General features: G+C 38.5%; 1 protein-coding gene across 1 annotated transcript in view; it reads right to left on the reverse strand.

Annotated features, from left to right (window-relative positions):
- MYPN (myopalladin) overlaps positions 1–26,657 on the reverse strand; it is a 71,298-nt gene that overhangs the window by 34,265 nt on the left and 10,376 nt on the right. Inside the window, exons 2-6 of the mRNA XM_037495915.2 lie at positions 19,430–19,605; positions 17,683–17,734; positions 14,697–14,811; positions 13,765–13,836; positions 940–1,081 (exon numbers count right to left, since the gene is read on the reverse strand). Coding sequence (XP_037351812.1) covers positions 940–1,081; positions 13,765–13,836; positions 14,697–14,811; positions 17,683–17,734; positions 19,430–19,605 — 557 coding nt within the window. The remainder of the gene's footprint in view (positions 1–939; positions 1,082–13,764; positions 13,837–14,696; positions 14,812–17,682; positions 17,735–19,429; positions 19,606–26,657) is intronic.

Here is a 26,657-nt window from a genome sequence, read left to right on the forward strand (position 1 = left end):
ACATAACTCTTATAATGAAAAGAATAAAAACCCAATATAAAAATGAGCAAAGGATATGAACAGGTAATTTAAAAATAAAGAAATACAAAGGCTCAATTGATAAGTGAAAGAGTTTCATCCACATTTAATTAGTGAAGTGTAGATTAAAACAGTATTCTCATTTTGGGTCCATAAAATTAGGGAAAATTTAACAAATGCTTAATACCCATAGTTGGTGAAAGTGTGAGATAAAAGGCATTCCCATATCTTATGGGTTGTATTGGTAGAATATAGCTGGGGTGACATGTGTCCTAGTTTAACTGGGACACAACTGGTTTATTCCTGGGATCCTTGTATAATTATTAATAGCACCCATTTTCATTTCCCAAAGCATCCCAGTTTGGATGATCAATTATGAGATGATCCTAAATTTAGTTCAATCTTTTAGATGAACTAAATTGGATGGGATTTTGGCAATATATATTAAATGTCTAAAAAGTGAATTTATAGTAGCAATTCCAGTACTCACATTTACTGTATACATAGTCACATGAACTTGTTCTGTTAACAAGCACTGAAGCATAGTTTATAGTAGTAAATATATAGTATAATAGTAAAAATTTATGAACAATCTAAATAAAAGAGATAAATATGAAATTGGTCATACTGCTTTATCTTTAAAAGTAGTATCGATACTTATTAACATGAAAATATATTTGTGACAAGTTGAGTGGAAAAATCAGTTTTCAAAAGAGTATGATTTATTTTTATTTTAAGAAAACAATGCATAGAAGGATTCTTAGAGAATATTAATAAAGTTTAGTTCAGTGAGTATGATTACAAGTGATTTTTATTTTTTCTTTTTTACTATATTTAATTGTTAAAAAGTCACAAAACCAAATGTATATGATAAATTTATTAAAATAAATTATCAGAAAAAAATTTAAAGCATCAACTTACTTTTCTGTAAAATCCTAAAGTCTGGAGAATCTTCTATCAAGGTCCCTTCTCTGTACCACTCAACTTTAGGAGATGGAGCTCCTTTTACTCTGCATTCAAAGACAACCAGCTGACCCTCAGAGGCTGACAAATTTTGTAACATCTATAATCAGAAGAATATAGTTAGAACCAAAATGTACACGTTTTTAGAATCTAGTTCCAATGTTGAATAATTTAAAAAAATATACCATTGCCTCCATATTTGGATTTCCTCCAACATTACATCTATAGTTGCTTAATTCTGTGGATGTACTTTGAGTCTATTTGTAGACTGAAACATTTGAGTCTTTATGAAGGTTTTTACTAACCCTTCCTTTTCCTTTTTGTGCATTACTAGATAAGTTAATTAAATTCTGGGCAAAACATCTTGGGGACTTGCAAAAATATAAATGTTAGGTAAAGTATCTATGTTTTTAAATGCCCAGAGTAACACAAAAACAATAAAAATCTCCAGTGGGTCTCTACGAGGTATCTTCAGCATGGGTATAAAGTATTTTTTCATGCATGAATATTGCTGCCATGATGTGGATCAGCTCTGTGGCCCAAATAACTGACTCTGTCTTCCTGGCTCTGCCTTGTTAACTTTCTATAGTCTTGGAAATGGACTTTTGTTTTGCTACTTTATTTACTTTATGTGTTCTTTATAATATAGCCTCAATGATCTGTTGAGGTATAAAAGCAACAAAAATTTCTGTAAAGTCATAATCACATGCATGGTATTTGTCTAAAGAAAACAGCAGTGGGGGTAAATCACATGGCTTTAGTTACAGGGCACCTGAAAGGGTAAAAGTGTAAGTTGAAGTTGTGACGGCCAGGGGGCGCTGTAGTTCAATGTTAGTGTTTTGTTTTTTGCATCCCCAAATTTGTTTGCTGAAGTAATTCTGGGTGGGATTAGCACAGAGCAGTTTCTAAATTAATGAGTTATTTGACTGAAATCTGATTATTCCTTGTCTTCTCCCTCAGTAATGAGAGCAGGAACATCAATGATTATTGGGTGCTCTTGGACAGCTGGTGAATATCTTCCATTGTGACATCTGAGCAAATTCTAGCTAAAATGGATATTTTGGAACCTTTTGAAAACTTTAACGGCGGTTATATGTCTTCCTAGGATTCACCCATAGTGAAGTTTCATTCATTCTTGAGGCAAATAAATTGGAAACTAAACAACCAATCTATCAAACAAGTGACATATATATGTGTATATATATTATCTGATATCTGATATATATATTATGAGAAGGGATTGAATAAATGAAAAACAGCACATTCATAAAACGAATGTAAGCAGAATAAAGTCAATCTATATGTTCTAACATGACTTGCAGTTCTCAATCTGTAAAGTTTACAACAATGAACAACTTTCAGAAAGGACCTCCTTGAGAGAATATGTTCCTTGCAATTTTTTTTTACCAATATTAGTTGTTTTTTATTATCAACTACTTGATATTGAAGGCCAAAACATGCACTCTATTTTGGGAGTGCAGCCAAATTAGCTGAGCTCCTTTAGTGTATGGAATAAATCTGCTAAATGTCTGTGATACGAGAGATGGAAGTTTATTCCAGGTGACACATCATCAATAGCAATGGAGGCAGCAAGGGTCATCTTACAAGCTATGTAGGAAATGTCATTAAAAGTAGCAGCTCGAGGGCCTCCCCTGTGGCGCAGCGGTTGAGCGCTGGGTTGCGAAGCTGCCCGCGGCCTCTGCGGCGCCGGTTCGATCCCCGGCTGCTCCCCGGCCACTGGAGGAGGGTCCCACATGGCGCGCAGACCTCTCCTGCCGCCCGCTGCTCCCCTCAGCAGTGTACTTCGGTCCTTCTGCCTGCTCTGCTCCCCGCTCTGGCTCTGGTGAATTCTCTCACCCTCCCGCGCTTCTGACTGTACCCAGTGCATGTATAAACAAACAAACAAACAAATAAATAAATAAAACATGCCTCTATTAAAAAAAAAAAAAAAAAAAAAAGTAGCAGCTCGAGGGGGCGGAGCAACATGGCGGCGAGGAGAAGCTGCGAGTAAGATCTCCCACTAAAAAAAGTGAATAGGGAGGAAAAGCGGCAGGTCCCAGTGAGAACTGGGACACGGAAGATAAACGGGTGACGCCAGCGAACTGCCCGAAGAAGAAAGTGGCCATAAAAGAGGACTAGAAGGGAGGGAAGCGCAGAACCCTGCTCCCCTCCCCCGCCCACAGAGGCGGCACTCTCCGACCCGCAGAGAGGAGGAAACAACAAACCAAAACGGCCCACAAGAACAAACGACGCAGCAAGCGGGACTGTGAGTGGAAAGGAACTATTGCAGCCACCACACCCCGTGAACGGGAGCTGAGGCGAACCCTGCAGGATCCGCCACGGCGGTGAGCGAACGGCTCCGGGCGCCATTAGAGAAGAACAAAGACCCCGGGAGACGCGCACACAGCCCGGGCTGCCGGTAAGCCTGCGCGGGAAAGCGGCTCGCTCGGCGTGCACTTGAAAAGTAAGTGCACACCTGGATCGCAGCTGCCCAGGTCCCCGTGCCTGCGACCTAGGCTTGCGGGGAGATGACCTAGGCTTGCGGGGAGACGCACGGAGGTCCTCACTGAGGTGAAGGTCCCTCCCTGAGTGAGCAGGAACCAGGCGCCCAGGCACGGGAGCTGTGCAAAAGGCGCCATTCCCGCGCCACTGAACTGGGCTACAGCCCGCGTCCTGGAACTGAGGGCTTTGAACTGAGACCCGGGGCACGAAAATTCGGGGCGTGGTTTCTCCACGACGGTGGGGCACAAGGCAGACACAGCACCCCAAAGCTGTTGAGGTGTACCCTATCATTCCCGCTCTGTTCGCTGTCCCACGGGGTGGGGGTAGGCGAAAAACAGCCCCCCAAGGACAATAGGAGAGATCTCTGGCGCCACCTAGCGACCAGGAAAAAAAAAAGTCACTAACACCCTATAAAACAGGACATTTCTTAAGACTGCTTGAAAAGGGCAGAAGGTTTCTGGAGGACCCAGTGGCCAGCCGGGAAGTTATTCCACGCCAGGCCCCTTCCGACCAGCAGTCTGAGCCCACAGAGGGAGCAGGCACCCACGTCCGGGGCAGACTGGGTGCGCAGAAGAGTGTGCCTGAAACCGGAGGCGCAGGGACTGCATCCCGCTTCGCCATTTGAGAACAGGGACATTTCTTCAGTAAAAACTGCCTAAAACCAGCAGAAAGCTCCCCCAGAAGACAGAGATGGCTCCTGGAAGAGCCAGAGGGGAGCGGAGAAGTTCACCCAAGATGTCAGTCAGTCCGAGCAACACAGTGTCCCAACGCATACGACAAATTAGAAAACAGACAGTAGGGAGTAGAAGAACCACACGCAACCTAAAAACTCCTCAGGAAAGAAGCACACCACAAAAAGAAAACCACTCCCCAGATTGCAACGACAGCAACTTGGAAGAACTTCTGAGCCTTCCAGAAAGAGAATTTAAAATTGCCATGATTAAAAAAGTGATAGATCAGAAGAAGGAAATTGAGTCCCTAAAGAGGGAAGTAAGAGAAATGCAGGAGATCAAAGAATTAATGGAGGAACTAAATAACTCTGGGAAAAGCAATGAAAGCAGAATAGATGAAATGGAAGAACGAATAAGTAATCTTGAAGACACAGAAATAAAAAGAACCAAAACAGAAAAGGAAAGAGAAGTACGAAGGAAAAAGAATGAAGAAAGACTTCGGGAACTATCTGACTCCATGAGGAAAGGAAATATAAGAGTTATAGGAATACCAGAAGGAGAGGAGAGAGAAGTAGGAACAGAGAAAATATTCATGGATATAATTGAAGAGAACTTCCCAAATGAGAAGAAGGAGCTGAAAATTGATATACAAGAAGCAAGAAGAACACCAAACTTCCACGACGAAAGGAAAAACACAGCAAGACACATAATAGTAAAGCTCCCAAGAATCCAGGACAAGGAAAAAATAATGAAGCTGACAAGAGGGAAGAAACAGATAACATTCAAAGAAAACCAATCAGGCTGACATCAGACTTCTCTGAAGAAACACTACGGGCAAGGAGAGAGTGGAGGGACATAGTCAACAGACTCCAAGAAAACAGATGCCAACCAAGAATACTCTATCCCGCAAAGCTCTCTTTCCTCCATGAAGAAAGAATATGGACCTTCCCAGACAAAGAGAAACTCCGGAATTTCATTGCGACTAAACCCCCACTCCAAAAAATACTACAAGGAATCCTAAAGCCAGAACCTCAGAGGGACGAATAACAACGAAAGAAGACCAAAAAAAAAAAGTTATTAAAAGAATAAATAAATAAAATCAAAGGAAAGACAAACATAATGGCAAATACAGATGCTAACATATCAATATTAACTCTAAATGTAAATGGACTAAACTCTTCAATAAAAAGACACAGAGTTGCAGCCTGGATTAAGAAACAAAACCCAACCTTTTGCTGTCTCCAGGAAACACATTTAGCTACAAAAGATAAAAATAGGCTCAAAGTCAAAGGATGGAAAACAATCCTACAAGCAAATGGGCCAAAAAAGAAAGCAGGAACAGCTATACTTATATCAGATAAAACAGACTTCAAACTCAAAAAAATAAAAAGAGACCCAATGGTCACTACATTATGATTAAGGGGACAATACTTCAAGAAGAAATAACACTCATTAACATATACTCACCAAACGAAAGAGCACCAAAATATATCAGACAACTGTTGTCCTCTCTGAAAACAGACATCAGAGAAAACACATATGTAGTGGGAGACTTCAACACACCACTATCAACAATGGATAGATCAACAAGACAAAAAATAAGTAAAGAAACTAAAGCTCTAAATAAGGACCTAGAGCATTTGGGCTTAACAGACATCTATAGAACACTAAACCCAAAAAAAACGGAGTACACATTTTTCTCAAGCGCACACGGATCATTCTCCAGGATCGATCACATACTGGGGCACAAGACAAACATCAACAGATACACCAAGATTGAAATCATACCAACCATCTTTTCTGACCACGAAGGCATCAAACTAGAAATAAATCATAAAAAGAAGGCAAGGAACTATCCTACCTCATGGAGATTAAAAGCCACACTACTGGAAGACCACTGGACTAACGAGGAGATCAAAGAAGAAATTAAAAAATTCTTTGAATTGAATGACAAGGAGGACACCAATATCCTAAATGTATGGGATGCAGCAAAAGCAGTAATAAGAGGAAAATATATAGCAATAGAAGCTCACATCAAAAAACAAGAAAGAACTCAAAGAAACAACCTAATCTCGAAGCTCAAAGATCTAGAAAAAGAACAACAAAAAACCCCAGAACCAGTAGAAGAAAAGAAATAATAAAAACCAAAGCAGAAATAAATGAAATTGAAACTAAAAAAACAATCCAAAAGATCAATGAAACCAAGAGCTGGTTCTTTGAAAAAATAAATAAAATAGACAAACCCCTAGCCAGGCTCACAAAGGAAAAAAGGGAGAAAGCACAAATACACAGAATCATAAATGAAAGAGGAGAAATCACAACGGACACAGCAGAAATCAAAAGAATAATCAGTAACTACTATGAACAGTTATATGGAAACAAGTTCAACAATCTAGAGGAGATGGACAAATTCCTACAACTCTACAATCACCCAAAGCTAGATAAAGAAGAAATAGAACACCTAAACAGACCAATTACAAGCAGCGAAATTGAAATGGTAATTAAAAACCTCCCCAAAAACAAAAGCCCAGGACCTGATGGATTTACAAATGAATTCTACCAAACATTCAGAGACGAATTAGTGCCTATCCTTCACAAACTCTTCCAAAAAATTGAGAAGGAAGGGACAATACCAAACACGTTCTATGAAGCCAATATTACACTAATACCAAAACCGAATAAGGACAACACAAAAAAGGAAAACTATAGGCCAATCTCCCTAATGAACACTGATGCAAAAATCCTCAATAAAATTTTAGCTATCAGAATCCAACAATGTATCCATAAGATAATTCACCACGACCAAGTTGGATTCATTCCAGGGGCACAAGGATGGTTTAACATCCGAAAATCAATCAACGTTATCCAACACATCAACAAAAAGAAATATAAAAACCATATGATAATATCAATAGATGCTGAGAAAGCTTTCGACAAAGTGCAACACCCATTCATGATAAAAGCCCTTGAAATTCTTGGGATACAAGGAACATACCTCAACATCATAAAAGCCATCTATGACAAGCCAACAGCCAGTATCATTCTCAATGGTGAAAAGCTGAAAGCAATTCCATTAAGATCTGGAACAAGACAAGGATGTCCACTCTCACCACTGCTTTTCAATATAATATTGGAAGTCCTAGCCAGAGCAATAAGACAAGAGAAAGACATCCAAGGCATCCAAATAGGAAAAGAAGAAGTCAAACTATCACTATTTGCAGATGATATGATAATATACATAGAGAACCCCAAAATCTCCACAGAAAAACTAATTCAACTCATCAATCAATTCAGTAAAGTGGCAGGATACAAAATCAACACGCAAAAGTCAGTAGCCTTCCTATACACAAACAATAAATCTGAAGAAGAAGAAATCAAAAAAACCATCCCTTTTATTATCGAAACAAAAAAAATCAAATATTTGGGAATAAATCTAACAAAAGAGGTAAAGGACCTATACAAAGAAAACTATAAAACACTGTTAAAAGAAATAGAAGAAGACACAAAGAAATGGAAAGACATCCCCTGCTCATGGATTGGAAGAATAAACATTATTAAAATGGCCATCCTACCAAAAGCAATATACAGATTCAATGCTATTCCAATCAAAATCTCAATGGCATTCTTCAAAGAAATAGAACAATTATTGATGAAATTCATATGGAATCACCAAAAACCCCGAATAGCCAAAGCTCTACTGAAAAAAAAAGAAGGAAATGGAGGCATCACACTCCCAGACTTCAAACTCTACTACAAAGCCATAATCATCAAAACTGCATGGTATTGGAACAAGAACAGACATACAGACCAATGGAATCGAATAGAAAATCCAGAAATAAACCCACAGATTTATGGTCAACTAATCTTTGACAAAGGAGCAAAGACTATGCATTGGAGCAAAGAAAGTTTGTTCAATAAATGGTGCTGGGAAAACTGGGTCGCTACATGCAAAAGAATGAAGCTTGACCACTACCTCACACCATACACAAAAATCAACTCAAAATGGATTAAAGAACTAGACATAAGACCTGAAACCATAAAATACATAGAAGGAAATATAGGCGAAACACTACGGGATTTGCACATCAAAGACATCTTTACAGACACATCACCCAAAGCAGTGATAGTGAAGAGAAAGATAAACAGCTGGGACTACATCAAATTAAAGAGCTTCTGCACAGCAAAAGAGACAATAACAAAAACAAAGAGAAACCCCACCAACTGGGAGAACATTTTTGCACCCAACACTAATGATAAAGGACTGATCACAAAAATCTGCAAAGAGCTGATGAGACTCAGCAACAACAAAGAAAATAATCCAGTCAAAAAATGGGCAGAAGAGCTAAAAAGAAACTTCTCTGAAGAGGAAATGCAAATGGCCAACAGACATATGAAAAAATGTTCAACATCACTTGTCATCAGGGAAATGCAAATCAAAACTACCATGAGATACCATCTCACACCAGTGAGAATGGCACATATTAAAAAAACTAGCAACAACAAATGTTGGCGAGGATGTGGAGAAAAAGGAACTCTTGTGCACTGTTGGTGGGAGTGCAAACTGGTCCAACCACTATGGAGAGCTGTGTGGAGATTTCTGGACCTACTAAACATAGAGCTTCCATATGATCCAGCAATTCCACTCCTAGGTATTTACCCAAAGGACACAGAAACATCAATTCCAAAGAGCACCTGCACTCCTATGTTTATAGCAGCACAGTTTACAATAGCTAAGCTTTGGAAACAACCCAAATGCCCAAAAATAGATGACTGGATCAAGAAGATGTGGTACATATATACCATGGAATATTACTCAGCATTCAAAAAAGATAAACACATGCAATTTGCAGCAACATGGATGGCACTGGAAGGGATCATGCTCAGCGAAATAAGCCAAAAGAAAAAGAAAAATACCGGATGGTCTCACTCATAGCAGGAATCTAGAAAACTTAAATAAGGGACCAGGAAAATGAATATAAGAAAGTGAAAATCAAAATCAACAAAAAACTATGAACCAGAGACACTTTTTGGGGGGTGGGGGGCGGGAGGGGAAGGATTGGGGTCAGAATGGGGCGTTTGCAATTGTATGGGGAATATAAAAATAAAATTTAATATTTTAAAAAAAAAATAAATAAAAAAAAAAAAAATAAAAGTAGCAGCTCTATAGTTTGAAGGCGGATGATAGTTGTTATTGCTGAAAATTGTGCTTTACTATACAAGCTTCACAAGAAGAAATTGGCTCTCATTGCTGCACAGCAGAATCTAAAGAGTTATACATTTTGAACACCGAGATGACATGTTTAATACAGCAGTAGATCTTGGGCTATTACTAATGGCACGATGTAGACAGCCTTGAACATAACTAGTTTCCCTAAAGATGAATAAACAAGATTAAATTAGTCTTAACTAGGAATTATGGATCTGGACTAAAGTCACTATATCCAAAGGTCTGTAACCTCCTGAGATAAACAATATCCAAGTGCAAATCTCTCCTGTGTTTCATCACCATATTGATCTCTGGGAGGGGACAGTCTTTGTAGGGTGACTGGCAACACAGAGCCTGAGAAGCATGTCTTCTAAGGTCATGTTATTAGACTTTTCTGTTCTATTCTTCTGAAACAACAAAGCAATGAAAATGACAATTCCTTCTTAATTGAAATGAAAGTTATTCACCACTGAATAAATATTACTGTGTGTCTGCTTTGTGCCAAGCACTGTGCCAAAGGCTGCAACTGTGAGTTGAAAGGGTTGAAAGGGTACAGTTCCTGCTTACTACTAAGCTATACCCACCTATACAATGGAGGGATATCATTGAGAAAAGGCATGTCCCTTATCTGCTACTAGGTTCATGTTGTCATTGCACTTTTTTTTTTTAAAGAAAAGATTTATTTATGCATACAAGAACTGGGGTACAGGTCAGAGGCATGGTGGGGTGAAAGGATTCACTAGAGACAGAGTGGGGAACAGAACAGGCAGATCGACTGAAATACACTGCTGAGGGGAGCAGTGGGTGAGTCAGGAGAGGTATGCTGCGCCGTGTGGATTTCTCCCTGGCTAGGGATCGAACTCATGCTGCAGGGGCTTCGGATTGCTTCATAGGTTGTGTCTTAATCCCTTGTGCCACCAGGGAGACTCTGCACTTCTTTTTTTTTTTTAATCCAGTTGACCTTTTTGTAGTTGGTAGATGCTACAAGGGAATGTGCTTTAGTTGTGCTTTAGTTGACTCAGAGTAGTTTTTACTGATAAAGAACTGTTTGAAAACCCTTTTGCCTCTTGATTGGCAAGGTGTCCTGTGTGATCGTTGAGTTAGAAAAGCCTCTGGAATTGTTGGGTTGGGGAAAGGGACCCACGCAATCTTCAGAAATCTGGATCCGGCTTAAGGCCCAGTTATTTCAGGGTTTCCTGCTTCTGCTATTATATAATGCAGTGCTCTTCTTCAAATTCTCACTTCCCCTGCCCCCTTGCACTCTTCAAATTACTGCTGAAGCAGCTGGAGCCAAGGTTGCCGCAGCCTTGACAGCCCGCCAGAGCAGCTGCTGTTGGAGTGGGAGCAGCGAGCGGAGTAAGATTCTAATTTGATCAACTACCTCCTTTTCCACTCAAGAAGTGTGACTACTGCCCCTTGTCTCCCCCAAACAGAGGAAAAGGGTTTTTGATTCTGTGTAGAGGATGGAAGATTGTCTATGTCTATAGTGTTTAAAACCAGAGGTATCACCTGAATAACTCAGAACAGACATATAGTATCCCAGTGTTTGCTCAAACTCGACCACCCTCCCTTTTACTTTAAACTTCTTTAAAACGAAGATAATTCCAGTATTTTCCTATCACCAGAAGAGACACAAAGAATTAAACAAATCTGCTGTCTTTAAAAAGACATGGCTTCTTGCCATTACTGGCAAAGAAGTGATTTGTTGGGCAGTATAGAAAGTGAGTCATACGGGTTGGAATGCCAGCAGTCCCTAAAGAAGTAAAAAGAGCACGGAATAACCTGAACAAACATATGCAAATGATCAGTTATCTTGGCTCATATCACGTGACTACCATCATCTGTGGCTCTGACTCAGAAATTTGCTAATGATACTGGCAGTGACTATGACCTCAGTGCTGCTCTCACTGACGGAAACTAACGCAAGCACACGTTGCTGATAAGTCTCTCTGGAACCTGAGCCACAACCTATCCTGCCCTAGGTCTGAACAACCCTGATCCATTTATGGAGGCAAAACCTCACATCCTAAGGTCCAAGAGAACCTCAGAGTTTGGGTCTCTGTATTAAAGACCTTTTTCGCCACCACAGGCCCAATGCTTTTTTGAGATTTTAGCTAACAACCTACATACACTAATGATTAATTTATTCACCCATTTCTATTTATCAAAGGCACAACTGTATCTGCCCATTAAAGCATCTAATTAGAAGGAGTTAATCAGAATCAACATACAAAGCAGCTAACCTTGTTGTTCTAATCAGCACATGGGAAGTCAAAGAAGTAAGTCCTTTTGGATTATTTTTAAATAATAAAACCCAGTTTGAACCTATTATTACTTTTATGAACTCCTCCCTATGTATAATAGATAACCTACAGAGTGCTTGGGAGAGACAGGAAAAAATAAAGTTTTATTATTGTGTTAAGTATTGTAATAAAGGTATGCACTAGGTGATATGAATGCAGGGAAGACAGATTTGAAATTGGAGGTAGAGATACCTTTCTGGTGTCTGGCTAGGTAAATGGTGGGAAAGAGGGAACTTCAGTTGGGGGCTGCTTATAAATTTTTCTATGGTTGAGTTGCCTTTGAAGAGTTAGCACTGTTTTTAGGGTGTGATAATTGGGCATGACAAATTTAAGCATCCTGATTTCTAAGGCACGTAACCCCTGCTTTAAGGCTAGGTGATTTAGCAGTGAAATAAGAAACAAAAGTAGCTCTATTAGCTAGATTACACACACACACACACACACACACACACACACACACACACACACACCCTGGTAATCCCTCATTGAAATCTTGTATGCGCCAAGCCACAACATGTTGCTTTCCTACTTCACGTTTTTGAAAATACCAAAGCTGAAATTCCAACAGCAAGTTACAAGTAATGAACCTGAAAAATCAAGAGGCATCTTGTTTTATATAAGTATGCCCAAATGACAGGGGTATGGATAAACATGTCTCAGTCTAGACTGATTGAGGGAAACTATCTTGGATGAGCATGATATGGTAGAATGTCCTTAACATTGATGTTTCTGGGAATTTATTTCTTCCTTTAGGATCAGTACTCATTGGAAAAGATGCCTTTTTTTTTTTTTTTGCCATTTTGATTGAAACGAGGATTTCTCAGTTTCAGGACTATTGACATCTTGGGCTGGATAATTCTTTGTTGTGGGAGACTGTCAACCTATGTACCATAGGATGGTTAGCAGCATCCCTGGATGCCAGTAGCACTGTATGATAACCAAAACGTCTTTAGACAGTGCCAAATGTCCCTCGAGGGACAAAATTAACCCTGATTAAGAACCACTGCTCTAAACTAAAGCATACATCTGAGAGGACAAAATCTCTTTGGGTCTAGGTTTGGCCTTCATACGAACAACAAATTATAAATCTAAGAAGAGATTTCATCAACTTGGTCTTCATAATACCAAAAGAATCCAATATTTCAACTTTGAATCTATTGTTTTTGGTCACATATACATAAAATCTAAGTTACATAAAGGTAAGAACAGTAAACTGAGAAAAAGAAGAATTTATTTCTACTCCTGACTCTGTCACTAACTAGTCCTGTGATGTTAAGTAAATTGTTTAATCTCCCTTGGTTTTTTTCATTTGTAAATGAAAGTGCCTGAGTAATTTCCCAGTTCTAAATACAAAGACTAAGAGACTCAAAATTTGATACCACCCCAATGGTTGCCATGGTTAGACAATAAAAGCTCTTTGTCCTAGAGTAAGGCTTCCTGTTAAGCCTTTTAAGAGCATTTAACTCCAAAGCACCAAAGACATTTACCTGAAACTAGATTCTCTTGTAAGTCAAGAGAAACCTTTGGTGTCATGAGTGTCTAGAAACTTATAACTTCATCCCTCAGAGTTGCTACTGTGTTTAACAGTGATGGGACCATAGAGATATGTGGTGAGTGTGGAAGACATTTCTCTCACTACACAAACTGTGATTAAGCAAGAAAATTAGGGACTTTAAGTAAACAGTTACAACACCCCAAACCCCCAAACTCTATATTATACTTAAGAGCCCAAAATTCTCACACAAACCCAGTAAATTTTGGCTCTTACTACTTTGTTTGCATATTGTGGTATTTTTAAAAAAAGATTTATTCATTTACGCATATAAGAGTGGGGGTGTAGGCCAGAGGTGGGGAGAGGTGAGAGGATTCACAGAGACAGAGTGGGGAGCAGAACTGGCAGATCTACTGAAATACACTGCTGAGGGGAGCAGCAGACGAGCCAGGAGAGGTCTTTTGGACCTTGTGGATCAGCTCCCTGGTCGGGGATCAAACTTGTGGTAAAGTAGCTTCACAGTGCCTAGACTTAACCCATTACACCACCAGGAAGGCCCTATTGTGTTATGTTTAAAGCCAGGACAGAAAGAAGTAATACTTTGGTTACCTTTGTAAACACAGGAGCTGCAATGATGGGCTTTCCATCCAAGCCTTGCAAATAGTTGGTAGGGCTCTGACACTGTTAGAAGGGAACCAATAAGAGATTCATTGTCACTAAGGTTATTAGTTTATACACAAGATGTATCAAATCTACAGAATTTGAAGTATCATACAAAATAAAAAGACTGATATTTTCCCAGTCTATAAATCACAGAATTCAAGTTTTAGACTGAATTTATTGTCATGGTTATAAATATGTGCTAGAAGTATCTACTAGTGATATGGATACAGGGAAGACAGATTTGAAATATAGAGCCATGTAATTATATGCATTTATGTAATAAACCCTAAGTCCTCGGAGAGATTCTGTATAACCTCTGGGGCTGACAGATCAGCTTGAAAACGACTGGATTAAAACAAAAATATGATCCCTCACATTAGTAAATATATTAGATAAGTAACCCTGTTTAAAATTTTTTTAAAGTTTTTTTATCAATATATTTAAATATATTTATCACCAATAAACAAATAAAACCATAGCATATTACAAACATGTTTGGATTACTATGATTTTGTATTTTTAATGTATGCACACACACATATATATTCATATATATGTACAGAAAATGCCTGGACCCTACTGCTACAAATTAATAATAGGAAGTATCTCTGAGGAATGTGGACACAAAAGTAGAACCTCCCCTAAAGTTTTTACGTAATACGCTTTTGTACTTTTTGATTGTTTTTGCAATGAGCATGCATTATTATAGTAACCACTGATATTATAGATCAGATTTAGAAAGTGATGATCATGACCAAAGGAACATGTTACCCAAGATCATCATGAAGTTGTAACAGATGATGTTATATGTGTGGGTTCTGGTGACAGTGCCTGCCTCTCACAGTGAAGGTACTTGTGTTTCATTTAGACTCTTGTACCTGCTGAACGGTTGACACACTGGGCTGGACCCTCACAGGTTGGGTTTGGGGAACTGCTGAAGGAATGGCTGCAGAGGTAGCGGAAGGAGATGACACCTCTTTTGACTTCTGGATTCTGGATAATAATTAAAACAGATAAAGCGATAAAGCAGAATCATCATTGTGAAAATTCTTTCAGCAATTCTGACAATGCCATTATTGCTTACAGTCTGACATAATAAAATTTTTCATGAACAATATTCTACAAACTCTTACCGAGGGTTTCTTTGCCACATACTTTATTAGGCAATGCAAACAGGAAAATAAGATGCTATTACTGTCCTCAGGTTAGTTGTTCTCAGGGTGGCTGGGGTGTCAGACATATTCCACAATTAACTGAGATTCAAGACAAGTGCTATGACAAAACATGTGCGGAAGAGAATTTTTTGAAATTTGTTTTATTGTTGCCCTCTATGTTGTCCTTACAAGGACCAACCTTTATAAATCTTTGTTTTGGGGATTTTGGCATGGTAGATAGCTGAAAAAGCTTACGTCAATGAGTTCTTGAAGTTTACACAAATTAAATCAGAGATTATTTGAAAGGCAAGAGGTTTGGGAAGTAATTTCGAGAAGGCTGTGGAGGGGAGATTATTTTAGTTTTGTTGTGGAGAAGAGACATGTCTGTGGATCTTGCCAGAGAACTTGACAAGAGGGAGAACATAAGTCCAGAGGGGAGGGTAACCCCTCTGGTTAAAGGCTTCCCATTCTTGCTAAAGATATCAGTACCCAAGCATGTCAGGACACAAGAAAGCACTGGACTTGAAGGGAACTTGAGATCTGGGACAGGGCCTCTCACCAGTAACCTAAGGAGATAAATGACCAAGGACAGGATGGGCTTCCTTTCCTGTTAGGTGTTAACTCTCTCTCTTCCTCTAAAATGGGGAAATAAGAATTCTTTCCTCATTGGGTTGTCAAGAGGGTTAAATGAGGTCATTCATGTAAGATGCTTAGAGCATTGCTGGTTATTTATATGTCCCAGGGATTTTTGGATGGGGAAAGGATTACCCAATAATGACAGATTGACTTTCTCCAGCCAGACAGGATGGACTCTCAGAAGCAGAATTACCCAGTGATGTAGAGACTACTGGCATCTCCAAAACTTCCATTTTCAATAGAATCCACAAGACTATAGAATCCAAATTAAGACTATGTTTCCCAAACTTCATTGCAGGCAGGTGTGGCCATGTGACTATTTTCTGGTAATGGGATATGAGTGATAGTGAGGTACATCATTTAAGAAAGATGACCTTAAGAATGGGGCAGGGCATACCCTTCATTCCTTCCAAGAAGAGGCAACACTTGGAATGAGATGCAGCAAAAAATTGGAAGCAGGCTGGAATCTAGTGGAATGTGAAGCCATCTTACCAACCAAATTCATTATTTTATGTAAATGAGATCAGTTGTCTTATTTAAGTAATGGATATTTTGGGTCTATATTATGCACAACTGAAGCTAAATCCTAAATATTATGAGTAGACCCAAGAAAAATAAACAACTAAAAATTCTTTTTGCTTTAAGTTGTTATATGAAAATTCAAAACCATTATGCTTGTGTTATGAGAGCCTTAAAGTTGGAAAGATGAGGATGCAATGGATATATTAGGGAACTCAACTGGGTTTTGAAGAGTTAATAGGAAATTGCCAGGCAGAGGAGATAGTGCATTCCGAGTAAAGTGAATAGTTTGAACAAAGAGATTGCTAATAGCAGAGCAGAAAGCCTGAGGTGGGAACATGGAGGAGGAGGGGGCAGGAAAGTCTGTTTATTCCTCTTCTGAATAAGGCTTTGTATGCCATGCAAAGATTTTTTAAAGATGCTATTTGCTTTGTGTTTGATTTTTACTTTCTCATATATAACAAACTTTTAATTCAGGAGAACCATATGGTCAGAGGTTATTATTTAGAGACTATCAGGATGTAATTTGGAGATTGTGAAAGAGAGAAAAGGTTGGAGCAGATAGGAAGACCTGCAAGGAAGGGACTGGCAAACAGGCGGGGAAAAAGGAGGAATTGAGCTGACACCATAAGAATGATAAGGAAGGGCATTAAAGAAGAAATCATTTACTCTGGTTATGAATTTTCCAAATATCCACAAAAGCTAAAAGAAAATTATCATTCCAAGGTAGGCACACACAAAAGATTTAAAGAACTGTTTCTGTCCTTAAAGAACAGTACATAATATGTGAACACGGTTAAGTATGCTTCGATCAGTCTTCCAAAATATTGCCATGTGTTTCAGATAATCTCAAAGAATGACTATTATGAATGTTTCTTGTTCTCATGTCTATAGTCTCCTGATCAAAATGCCCTTTCCTCCCTTGTTTGGGGGTGTCCATCTACTATCTTTTTAAGATTCAGGTCAAGATCACCAACTCTTGTAGATAGCATGATCTCTTTCTCCTTCCCCAACAAATAAATCATCCTTTGTGCCAAGACCTGTCAACCCTGCCCATGGTTACATCACAGCCTATTACACTTTATTACCCTACTGTTTATATGCTTGGAATACAGCTCTTGCTATATTTGCTCTTTTTTCCCCTCTACGAGACTGGGAAGGCAGGAAGGCATTTAATTACTCTTACCATTGCAGTACAACTGTTTAGTAAAAAGATTATGACTCATGTATAATTTAGGATCTCTATCTGTTCTTGTGAGAACTATTACTCAATCAGAAAATGTGAATTTTCTGAGCTACTAGGCTATTGTTTTTTACTCTGTAGATAAAAGTGTGATGATACATTAGAGGCTATATCTCCTTTTAAAATATTGGGAATATTAATATTAATCTGTGAGGTGAGACTTAACAAAAAGAAGTAGAGTTTTCTCCAATCTTTCCAGTCATTTTTTGTTGAGGTCATTCATGGAGCCACCCTCTTCACATTCTACTAACCCACTAGCAGTTTTCTCCACCACCTGAGGATGCTAAGGCAAAAAGAGAAAATTATAATTACCGATTCATCTCCTCCTTGTTAGGGTCCCCTTCTGAGTCAGAAGAAGAAACTCCTGGAAAAATAAAAATAAGACATGAAATTTTTAAGATGATAATTTCTTGAACAGGTTCCTAGACATTTGAAGACCCATAGATTTTAGACCTAGAAAGGAACTCAGTGATTCCATACACTAACGCCAAATCTGACAGATGAAGACACAGACCTTCAGTAGTTGAAGGACTTGCTCAAGGCCACATGGCTAGTTAGTGAGAGAGTTACAATTAAAAGCCCAAATTCCAAGTGTTCTTGTATGTAGAACACCTGCTGGTGCCTTTGGACTAACAGGGAAGTCTCTGGAGATATGCTGTGGTTTTCATAAATCCTCTTGTTCTTGGCTCACACAGGTCAAATAAAAGAAGGGATCATAGTGAATTCCAAACATTGTGGGTGTAGGTGGATGCTCTTCCGTCCAGTCCTAATATTACCAAGCGACTCTTCATTTGGGAGTGGGGGTGTTTAAAGCTCTGGAAAAAATTAGCAATCCAATCTCAGCACTGTTAGTAGAGCTTTGATCCTGGATTTATTTGCTAAGAATTACAGGAAGATATAATGGAGCTAAATCTGGAGGTATTTATTATATGCCAAAAATTTGAGGATAAAAACTTAGAACACACTTCTAGTCAAGTATTTATTCAATAGATGTTTATTAAACGTCCACTAAATACTTGTTACTATGTAAAGTATTAGAGATATAAAGAAGAATGGGATAGTTGAGGCCTTATAATCTCATTGGTAAAGGGATATTTATCATAATAGCATATTTTAGTGTTAAAACCAAGGACCTACATAAGGTGTGATAGATGATAAAAATGTAAAGGCATGATTCCCAGAAAAAAACTCAGAGGATGAGAAAATAGGAACAAAATCTTAGGTATATATAGATATAGAAAGAACATAAATTTCTTTTTTCCTAAAATTTGTCAGGTAAGTTTGGTGCTAATGCAAATGCCTTTCTTAGACTCCCAAATGCTCTCCCTTGTGTCTCCCAAGACTCTGCAGCATCTTCTCAACTAGGAGCCAGAGTTACCCTAGGAACAGCTAAGTCAGGTGGTGTTATGTCTCTGCTCAGAATCCTCTAAAACTTGCCTCAGAGTAAAAGCCCAGGTGCTTAAAATGACTTACAAAGACTTACTTGATCTTCTTTCCATCTCTCCCTCCACTCCCACCCCATCTTGCACTTCTTGAACATCATCTGATACTTTCTTCTTCGCTTCACTTTGGTCACATTGGTACATCTTTGGACTTCAAGACAGGCCCACTTCCACCTGAGGGCCATTCTGCACTTGCTTTCTCTGCTTAGCGTTACTTACCCTTGAATATGCTGTGGCTCAATCCCTCAATTCCTTCAGATCTTCACTCAAATGTCACCTGGTTAATGAGGTCTTTTGCAGACACTGTATCTAAATTTACAGCCTAAACATCACACACACACACACACACACACACACACACGTATACTTTTTATTTATACCAACATGCTTATATATACCTATCATATTATATATTTTACTTAATGCATTAATTTTCTATCTGTCCCATTACAATGTAAATTCTATCTTTCCATGAGCCTAGAGATTTTTTGTCTATTTGGTTCACTGCTATATCCACAATGCCTAGAAACGTGTGTGGCAGAATAAGCCCTCAATAAGTTGATTATAAGTATATGTCTTATTGGTAAGGACCATGCTCCACGGGTATTATGCTTTACCTTCTATATAAATCTCAGCAGAAGTTGAATCTGTGCCGTAGATGTTAGAAGCAAAGCAGGAATAGCGCCCTGTATCCTCTTCAAAAGCTTCAGCAATGGTCAGTGAGTGTAGATTTCCTGCCTGGATGATGTGAATGTCGGGGGAATTTTCAAGCTCCTTGCCTTCACAGTACCACCTGAAAGCAGAGAATATTGGACATGGCCAAAAGTGAGAATTAATAGCATATATGACTTCAGATATTTCATGGGAAGAAAACCGTGATGAACTTAGAACATTAAACTACCCATTGTTTAATGGGTATGATTTGATTGCAGCAATGAGTGGAGCTGGCAGTATTCAAATCACACTGATGCTTTACTTAGGAATTAGAAAGTGTCTCCTATTAAGAATGATATAATGAGAGAAGATAGATGAGAGACCAAATACAGCCAAACCACAAAGAGCAGTATCTTTGATATAGAATATAACTTCTCCTAAAAATACTTAGAGCTTCCTGTCTCTGGTGAATCCTCTCACCCTCCTGTGCCTCTGGCCTATACCTCAGTTCTTGTATAAACAAATAAACCTTTTTTTTTTTTTTAAAAAAAAAGACATATTTTAAGTGCTACTTTTGCTTATTTGGAGATAATCTAAGGAGTATTAAAGGATTGTGCAGTTGAGTGCACTCATTCCTAGTGACCTAGCTAACTGAAAATTAATTTGTTCAGTTACTGAGTCATCATAGTAAGGAGGATGGGTCATATTCTCCCAGGAATGTTCCAACCCTCATAAATAACCTAAGTACAGCTTTTCCTCAACTTTCAATGGTGTTATGTCCTGATAACCCCATCATAATTTAAAAATATCCTAAGTCAAAATTGTTTTAATAAAGCTAATCTATCTAACATTCTTGCATAGCATAGTTCTCAGAAGTTTTACATTGGCCTGCAGTTGGGCAAAATCATCTAACACAAAGCCAATTTTATAAAAAAATGTTGAATTTCTCATGTAATTTACTGACTACTGAAGGTGGAAAACAGAATGGTGGGTGTATTCTCACCATTAACATACACAGCTGAAAGTGCACTGGGCCTGAAAAATGTCTGGAGAATCAAACTAAAATTAATTGGTGGATGATGAGAATCCTGCAGCAATGGGGTGGGTGCACAGTTCCTCTCTTCTGATGAGCCTCTAGAATAGCTGGTAGAAGGTTGTTTACACTCAAGATCGTGTGGCTGCCTAGGAGCTCTGGCTCACTGTAGCTGCCAAGTTTCAAGAGAATATTGTATAACATATTACTTTCCCAGGGAAAAGATCAAAATTCAAAATTTTAAGTATGTTTTCTACTGAAGGCATATAGCTTTCACACCACGGTAAAATTGAAAAATCATAAGTCAGGGACCATCTGTATGATTCTATAAGTTATAATCTTTCATTTTAATTCTATATATTTGAAGTTAGAAATTTTTATTCAGGCATAGTTTTTTCTTTTAGTTAGAAACTTGCACAAATAATACATAAAATAATATTTAAAATGTAAAGGCAAATGCCTAAAAGTTTGTCCACTCTCAAATACTGCTTGGTAGGAATGTAAAATGTAACAACCCCAGTGAAAGTCATATTTCAATATCTGCCAAAGTTACACATTTATTTATCCTTGGATCCAACAATCCCTTTTGTGGATCCACTTGCATACATAAAAATGACAAATGTATATAGCTTATTTAAACAGGAAAAGATTAGAAACAATGCAAGTGTACATTATAGGAGGGTGATGAAATAAATGATGGTACAGCCACACATTGGAACACAGCCAGATCTAAAAAGAAAAAGAGGAAGATAACTATGTACTGATATGGCTAGAACCTCAAGATATATCGTAAAATTTTTAATCATAATGTACAGAATAGCGTATGTATACTGTTAGCTTTTATATAAAAAATGTGAGTGTTACAGGTTGAATTATCCCCCTCAAAAGGTAAGCTGAAGTACGAAACTTCATTAGTTGCAATTGTGACATTTTTGGAATAGGATCTTTTTAGATACAATCAAGTTTCAGTGAAGTTGTCAAAAGGTGGGCCCTAATCCAATATGGGGTTCTTTAAGAAGAGAAAAACCCCACATGAAGACAGAGATTGACACAAAGAATGACTTGTGATGACAGAGATAGAGATTGCAGAGATGCAGCTGCAAAACAAGGAAGGCGAAGGATTGACAGTCACCTCCAGAAACTTTCACTAAAGGAAGTGTCCTACCCTGATTCTCAGAGGGAACATGGCCCTGCTGACACTGATTTTGGATTTCTAGCTTCCAAAACTGATGCATTTGATTGAGGAGCCAGGAGAGTTGAAAAATATGGAAAGGAAGTGCCTCCTTCCATATTCCTTTGTTCATGAAGCAAATTTGTGCAGCAGAAACCCAGGAAGTTTTGGGGCTGCAGAAACATACAAATAGTGGGGAAAAGATGTGGGTGGAGCTAAACAGAGGGAAACAGATTTCAAGTTTTGAATATAAGCATTTCGATCCCACAGCAGGTCTCACCCTCTTTTCTGCTCAGTTGAGAGATGTCCCAGGAGGAAGGCTGAGGCAGGCTGTGTGAACACTGCTTCATATTGGAGTACTGGAAATAAGGGCATTAGGAAGAATTTCTCTAATGGGCCTGACAGCTTAACTATGTGGAACAGATTATTTAGGGGTTGTTTTATAAACGTATTGTAGAATTGAGATAATTCTTTTTTTAATAGGCCCACAGAACTAGCACATTAAAAAAAAAAAAAGAGAGAGAGTAATTGGCCCCCAGGTCAAAATAAAAAATTATATAAGAAAGAAAATTTCATTTTTGCCCCACTGGGTTTGGCAGGGAATAATATTTTCATAGTAACAAGAAGGTAAATGTTAAAAGTTTTTTTAAATAGCAATGTGATTGATGTGATTATACTGAGGTGATCAGGAAGAGACAACGGAGGTATTGGTTTGGTGAAGGGATACTAAACCCCCATTTTCTGGAATAGGAAGTCAATAGAAATTAGCTGGCATCAGCATACCAAGTAACAGTAGCATAAGCATATTATAGTGGTTCTTAAAGTATAGTTCAATTTCCATGAAGACAAAAATAATTTCATATAATACCACTATTTGCCTTTCCACTGTGTTCATTTAGTTTAATGGTGCAAAAGCCACAGTCGGTAATATTGCTGGTTCTTTAGCAGCACAAATTAAGGCACTACCACAAAACTGACTGGTGGTCGTTGTGTTCATAATCACACTTGCAGTTAAAAATAAGAAGTGTGTGTGTGTGTGTGTGTGTGTGTGTGTGTGTGTGTAGTTTCACGGGAAAATGTCCTCCATGAAACAATGAAAATCATTACTTTTATTAAATCTCAACTTTCAACTCCTATCTTTTTTTTAAAGATTTATTTATTGATACACACAAGAACTGGGGTACAGGCCAGAGGTACAGAGGATGAGAGGATTCGCCAGAGACAGAGCGGGGAATTGAGCAGTCAGACTAACTGAAATACACTGCTGAGAGGAGCAGCGGGCAAGACAGGAGAGATCTGCTGCACCATGTGGGTATCTCCTTGGCTGGGAATCGAACTCATGCTGTAGTGGCTGTGGACAGCCTCACAGGTTGCATCTCAACCCCTGTGCCACCAGGGAGGCCCCTTAACTCCTATCTTTTTAATATTCTGGGTTGTTAAATGGGAAGTAGTATAAAGCATTTCTGCTGGATATGGAAGAACATTAATGTGACTGAGTTGCACTAGGTGCTTAATGCACAAAGCATTATTTTATTTAACTTCAAAGAACAACTGGCAAATTATGGCTATTCAGACTTGGGTGTTTAGCAGACATATTCTCAAAAATGAAGAAAGTGTGTCATTTCAAGTAAAAATAACTGATAGCATTTGTTGCCAATGATAAAATTTGAGACTTCAAGGAATGATAAGAGCTTTCGAAAGCTCGTATTACCCTCAATGAGTTTAGGATTTCCCAATACTTAAGACTTTTTGATGAAATAAAGGGCGATGTTAACAAGTGTGATCTGTGTCTATTATATAATAAAATGTGTCAACATTTGGAAGCTCTGCATGACTCATTTTTCAAATAACCAATGTTAACTTTGATGTTATCTATTCAAAGTTCAAGACAGATCAATGAGCTTTAGTATAACAGAGTATAGAAGTTCATGGAGGGGCCTCCCTGTTGGCACAAGGGATTAAGACGCAACCTATGAAGCAATCTGCAGTCCCTGCAGCACGAGTTGGATTCCCAGCCAGGAAGCTACCCACATGGCGCAGCAGACCTCTCCTGTCTCACCCGCTGCTCCCCTCAGCAGTGAATTTCAGTCAATCTGCCTGTTCTGCTCCCCACTCTGTCTCTGGTGGATCCTCCCACCCCCCACACCTCTGGCCTGTACCCCACCCAGTTCTTGTATGCATAAATAAATAAATCTTTAAAAAAATAGGTTTTAAAAAAAAAGTTCATTGATATGGTTTCAGATTTCACTTGCAATTAAATTTTAAGAAATTACTTTTAGTTGAATTTTAACATTGTTATCAAATAAGAATAGCCACATTCCCTGAAAATGCTGTTAAAATAGCCTTTCTCTTTTGAACTACATATCTGTTAAGCCAAAACTTAAAAAATTTTTTCAACCCAAACAATATATATAAACAATCTAAATTACGAAGCAAATATGGGAATCAAACTGTCATCTATTAAGACAGACATTATTAAAAATAAAGCAAGACAATGCCACCCTTTTCATTAAATTTTTGTTTATTTTGGAAAATATTTTGATATAATTATTTCATGTTTATTCTTGTTATTTAAAACAGATAAGGAAATGTTTAAAATACTTCTCAGTGTTAATTTCTTGTGTGATAATTGTAGCTATAACTCCTATATTAAACAAAGCCTTTTCGGGATTCAATAATTTTTTTTTAAAGATTTATACAAGAACTGGGGTACAGGCCAGAGGCGCGGGAGGGTAAGAGAATTCACCAGAGACAGAGTGGGGAGCAGAAAAAGCAGACAGACTGAAAGCACTGCTGAGGGGAGCAGTGGGCATGACAGGAGAGGTCTGCCGCGCCAGGTGGATAGCTTCCTGGCGGGGGATCAAACCAGCGCCCAAAGGCTGCAGACAGCTTCACAGCACTGCGCTCAACCCGCTGCACCACTGGGGAGGCCTTCAGGATTCAATAATTTTTAAGACTGTGAAGGATCCCAAGAGCAAAAACTTTGAAAACCACTAGCATATTATTTAGAACTGTAGAATGAAGTAAATAGGAAACTGTGAAGAGTTCAAAGTGATCTATTAATACTATTTAACTTTTGAAGCAAAGTATGTTTATTGATTTGACAAAACAAATATAAATTACTATTTCAAAACAAACATCTTCCCTTATATAAATGCTATGGAGTTATCTATTTCTTTAATAATGTCTCTCTTCCTTACCAAAATGAGAGTGGAAACATTTCACACCAGTTGGAAGGTGTTAAGTGGAAGGTGTTAAGTAAGATTCAAATTCCCAAACTTTCTCAGACATGCTTTCGTCCTCCCTTTATGGCTGGATGGCTTCAGCCAGGCCCAGAGAGCAACCAGGAACCATTGACTTCAATGCTATGACCCATGTAGAAATAATGCACCAGACAGGCTGTCATTTGAAAAAAAGTATTAACAGTTTAAGCAGCTACTCTAAAGACTTGAGAATAGTGAGGGAAATATACTCTCTTCAGTCTACCAAGGGTGGTGGGAATTTCACAGGGACTATAACCGAGGTGAAAATGCATACATTCTACAAAAATGAAAAATGATGTAAAAAATATATAAAATAAAAAAATAAATCTTTTAAAAAATTTAAAAAGAGAGAAAACAAATTATTCTGATTAAAAGAGGAATGGATAAAGAAAAAAAAAATGTCTACCCATGTGAGGTACTGATTTCATAGAAATGCCCTGTCCAGCCGCCTGGTTTAAGAAGGCCAAATCCTCATGACACTCGCAGAATGGCAGCAGGTGCCAGATAGGTTTCATGGCTCAGCAGAAAAGACTCTGTGATCTGGGGAAACGGGGCAGGCCCAAATGATGAAGAGGGACCCACTTTTAACACACCAAGTTGTCAGGTCTGCTAATTTGCCTTGCTACCAAGCCTGGAAATAAAGACACTGAAGAGACATATTTTTCAAATTTGACTGGACTTTTGGGATACCTATCACTATTCTACTGTTTGGTTACTATTTTATCTAAAATATGGCTTGGATAAATATTATGACTCAATGTTTTAGCTCATTAACGACCTCTAATGTAATTCGAATGTGTTATTCTGATTCACCAGTAATCATGCTCATTAAAAGAAGGATTACTCAGAGTCTTTCTTTAACCCTGCCCCAGCCCTTCCAAAGTCCCGATCGCACCTCCTATTAGTCTCGCTGTTAAATACCATGTTTCCTTCACAGAACCTATGCATCATTTATAATTATATATGCATTTGTAGTTTCCCTTGTTTAATATCTCCCCCTTACTGGATAATAAATACCGTAGGGCAGAGATTATCAAGTTTGTTTGTTTACCACTTGTTTATCTGGCACCTAGCTCAATGTATGGCATTACAACTGCTCAGAAAAATGTTTGTTGCATCAATGTTAAGTGACTGAATTCAAATCAGGAATATTGTCACTTCAAAGCTGTTTCATTTTCCAAGAAGTCTTGGGGGCTAGCAAAGAGCTTTTCTTCAATTGCATTCAGCCGGTTTTGATTAAAAATGTTCCATCTCTTAAGTGTAAGGTCTGAAACAAATGAAAGGCATTGTAGTGATTACTGATGTTTCAGCTCTCTCCTTGTGTCAGAGTGACTCTTCATATATAAAGTGCAACTGTAGTTGTTGAACAATAAGATAATAGTAGATGTTGTCTAACAGAACTCAAAGTTATTGGATTTCATGACATAATTCTGTGGTTAATATGTCCTGTTTGCCTGTGACTAGGTTAACAAACTTAAATTTTCATGTCCAATAGCTATATTCTGGGTCTCCTCTGTGGCACAGCAGGTTGAGCACAGTGCTGTGAAGCTGTCCACAGCTTCTGCAGCACAGGTTTGACTCCTGGCTGGCCAGGGAGCTACCTACATGGCACAGCAGACCTCTTCTGTCGTGCCTGCTGCTCCCCTCAGCAGTGTATTTCAGTCTGTCTGCCTGTTCTGCTCCCCGCTCTGTCTCTGGTGAATCCTCTCACCTCCCACACCTCT

Source organism: Talpa occidentalis, unplaced genomic scaffold (genome assembly GCF_014898055.3).
Source record: "Talpa occidentalis isolate TD23 unplaced genomic scaffold, MPIMG_talOcc4v2.1 talOcc4.8, whole genome shotgun sequence".
Classification (NCBI taxonomy): domain Eukaryota; kingdom Metazoa; phylum Chordata; class Mammalia; order Eulipotyphla; family Talpidae; genus Talpa; species Talpa occidentalis.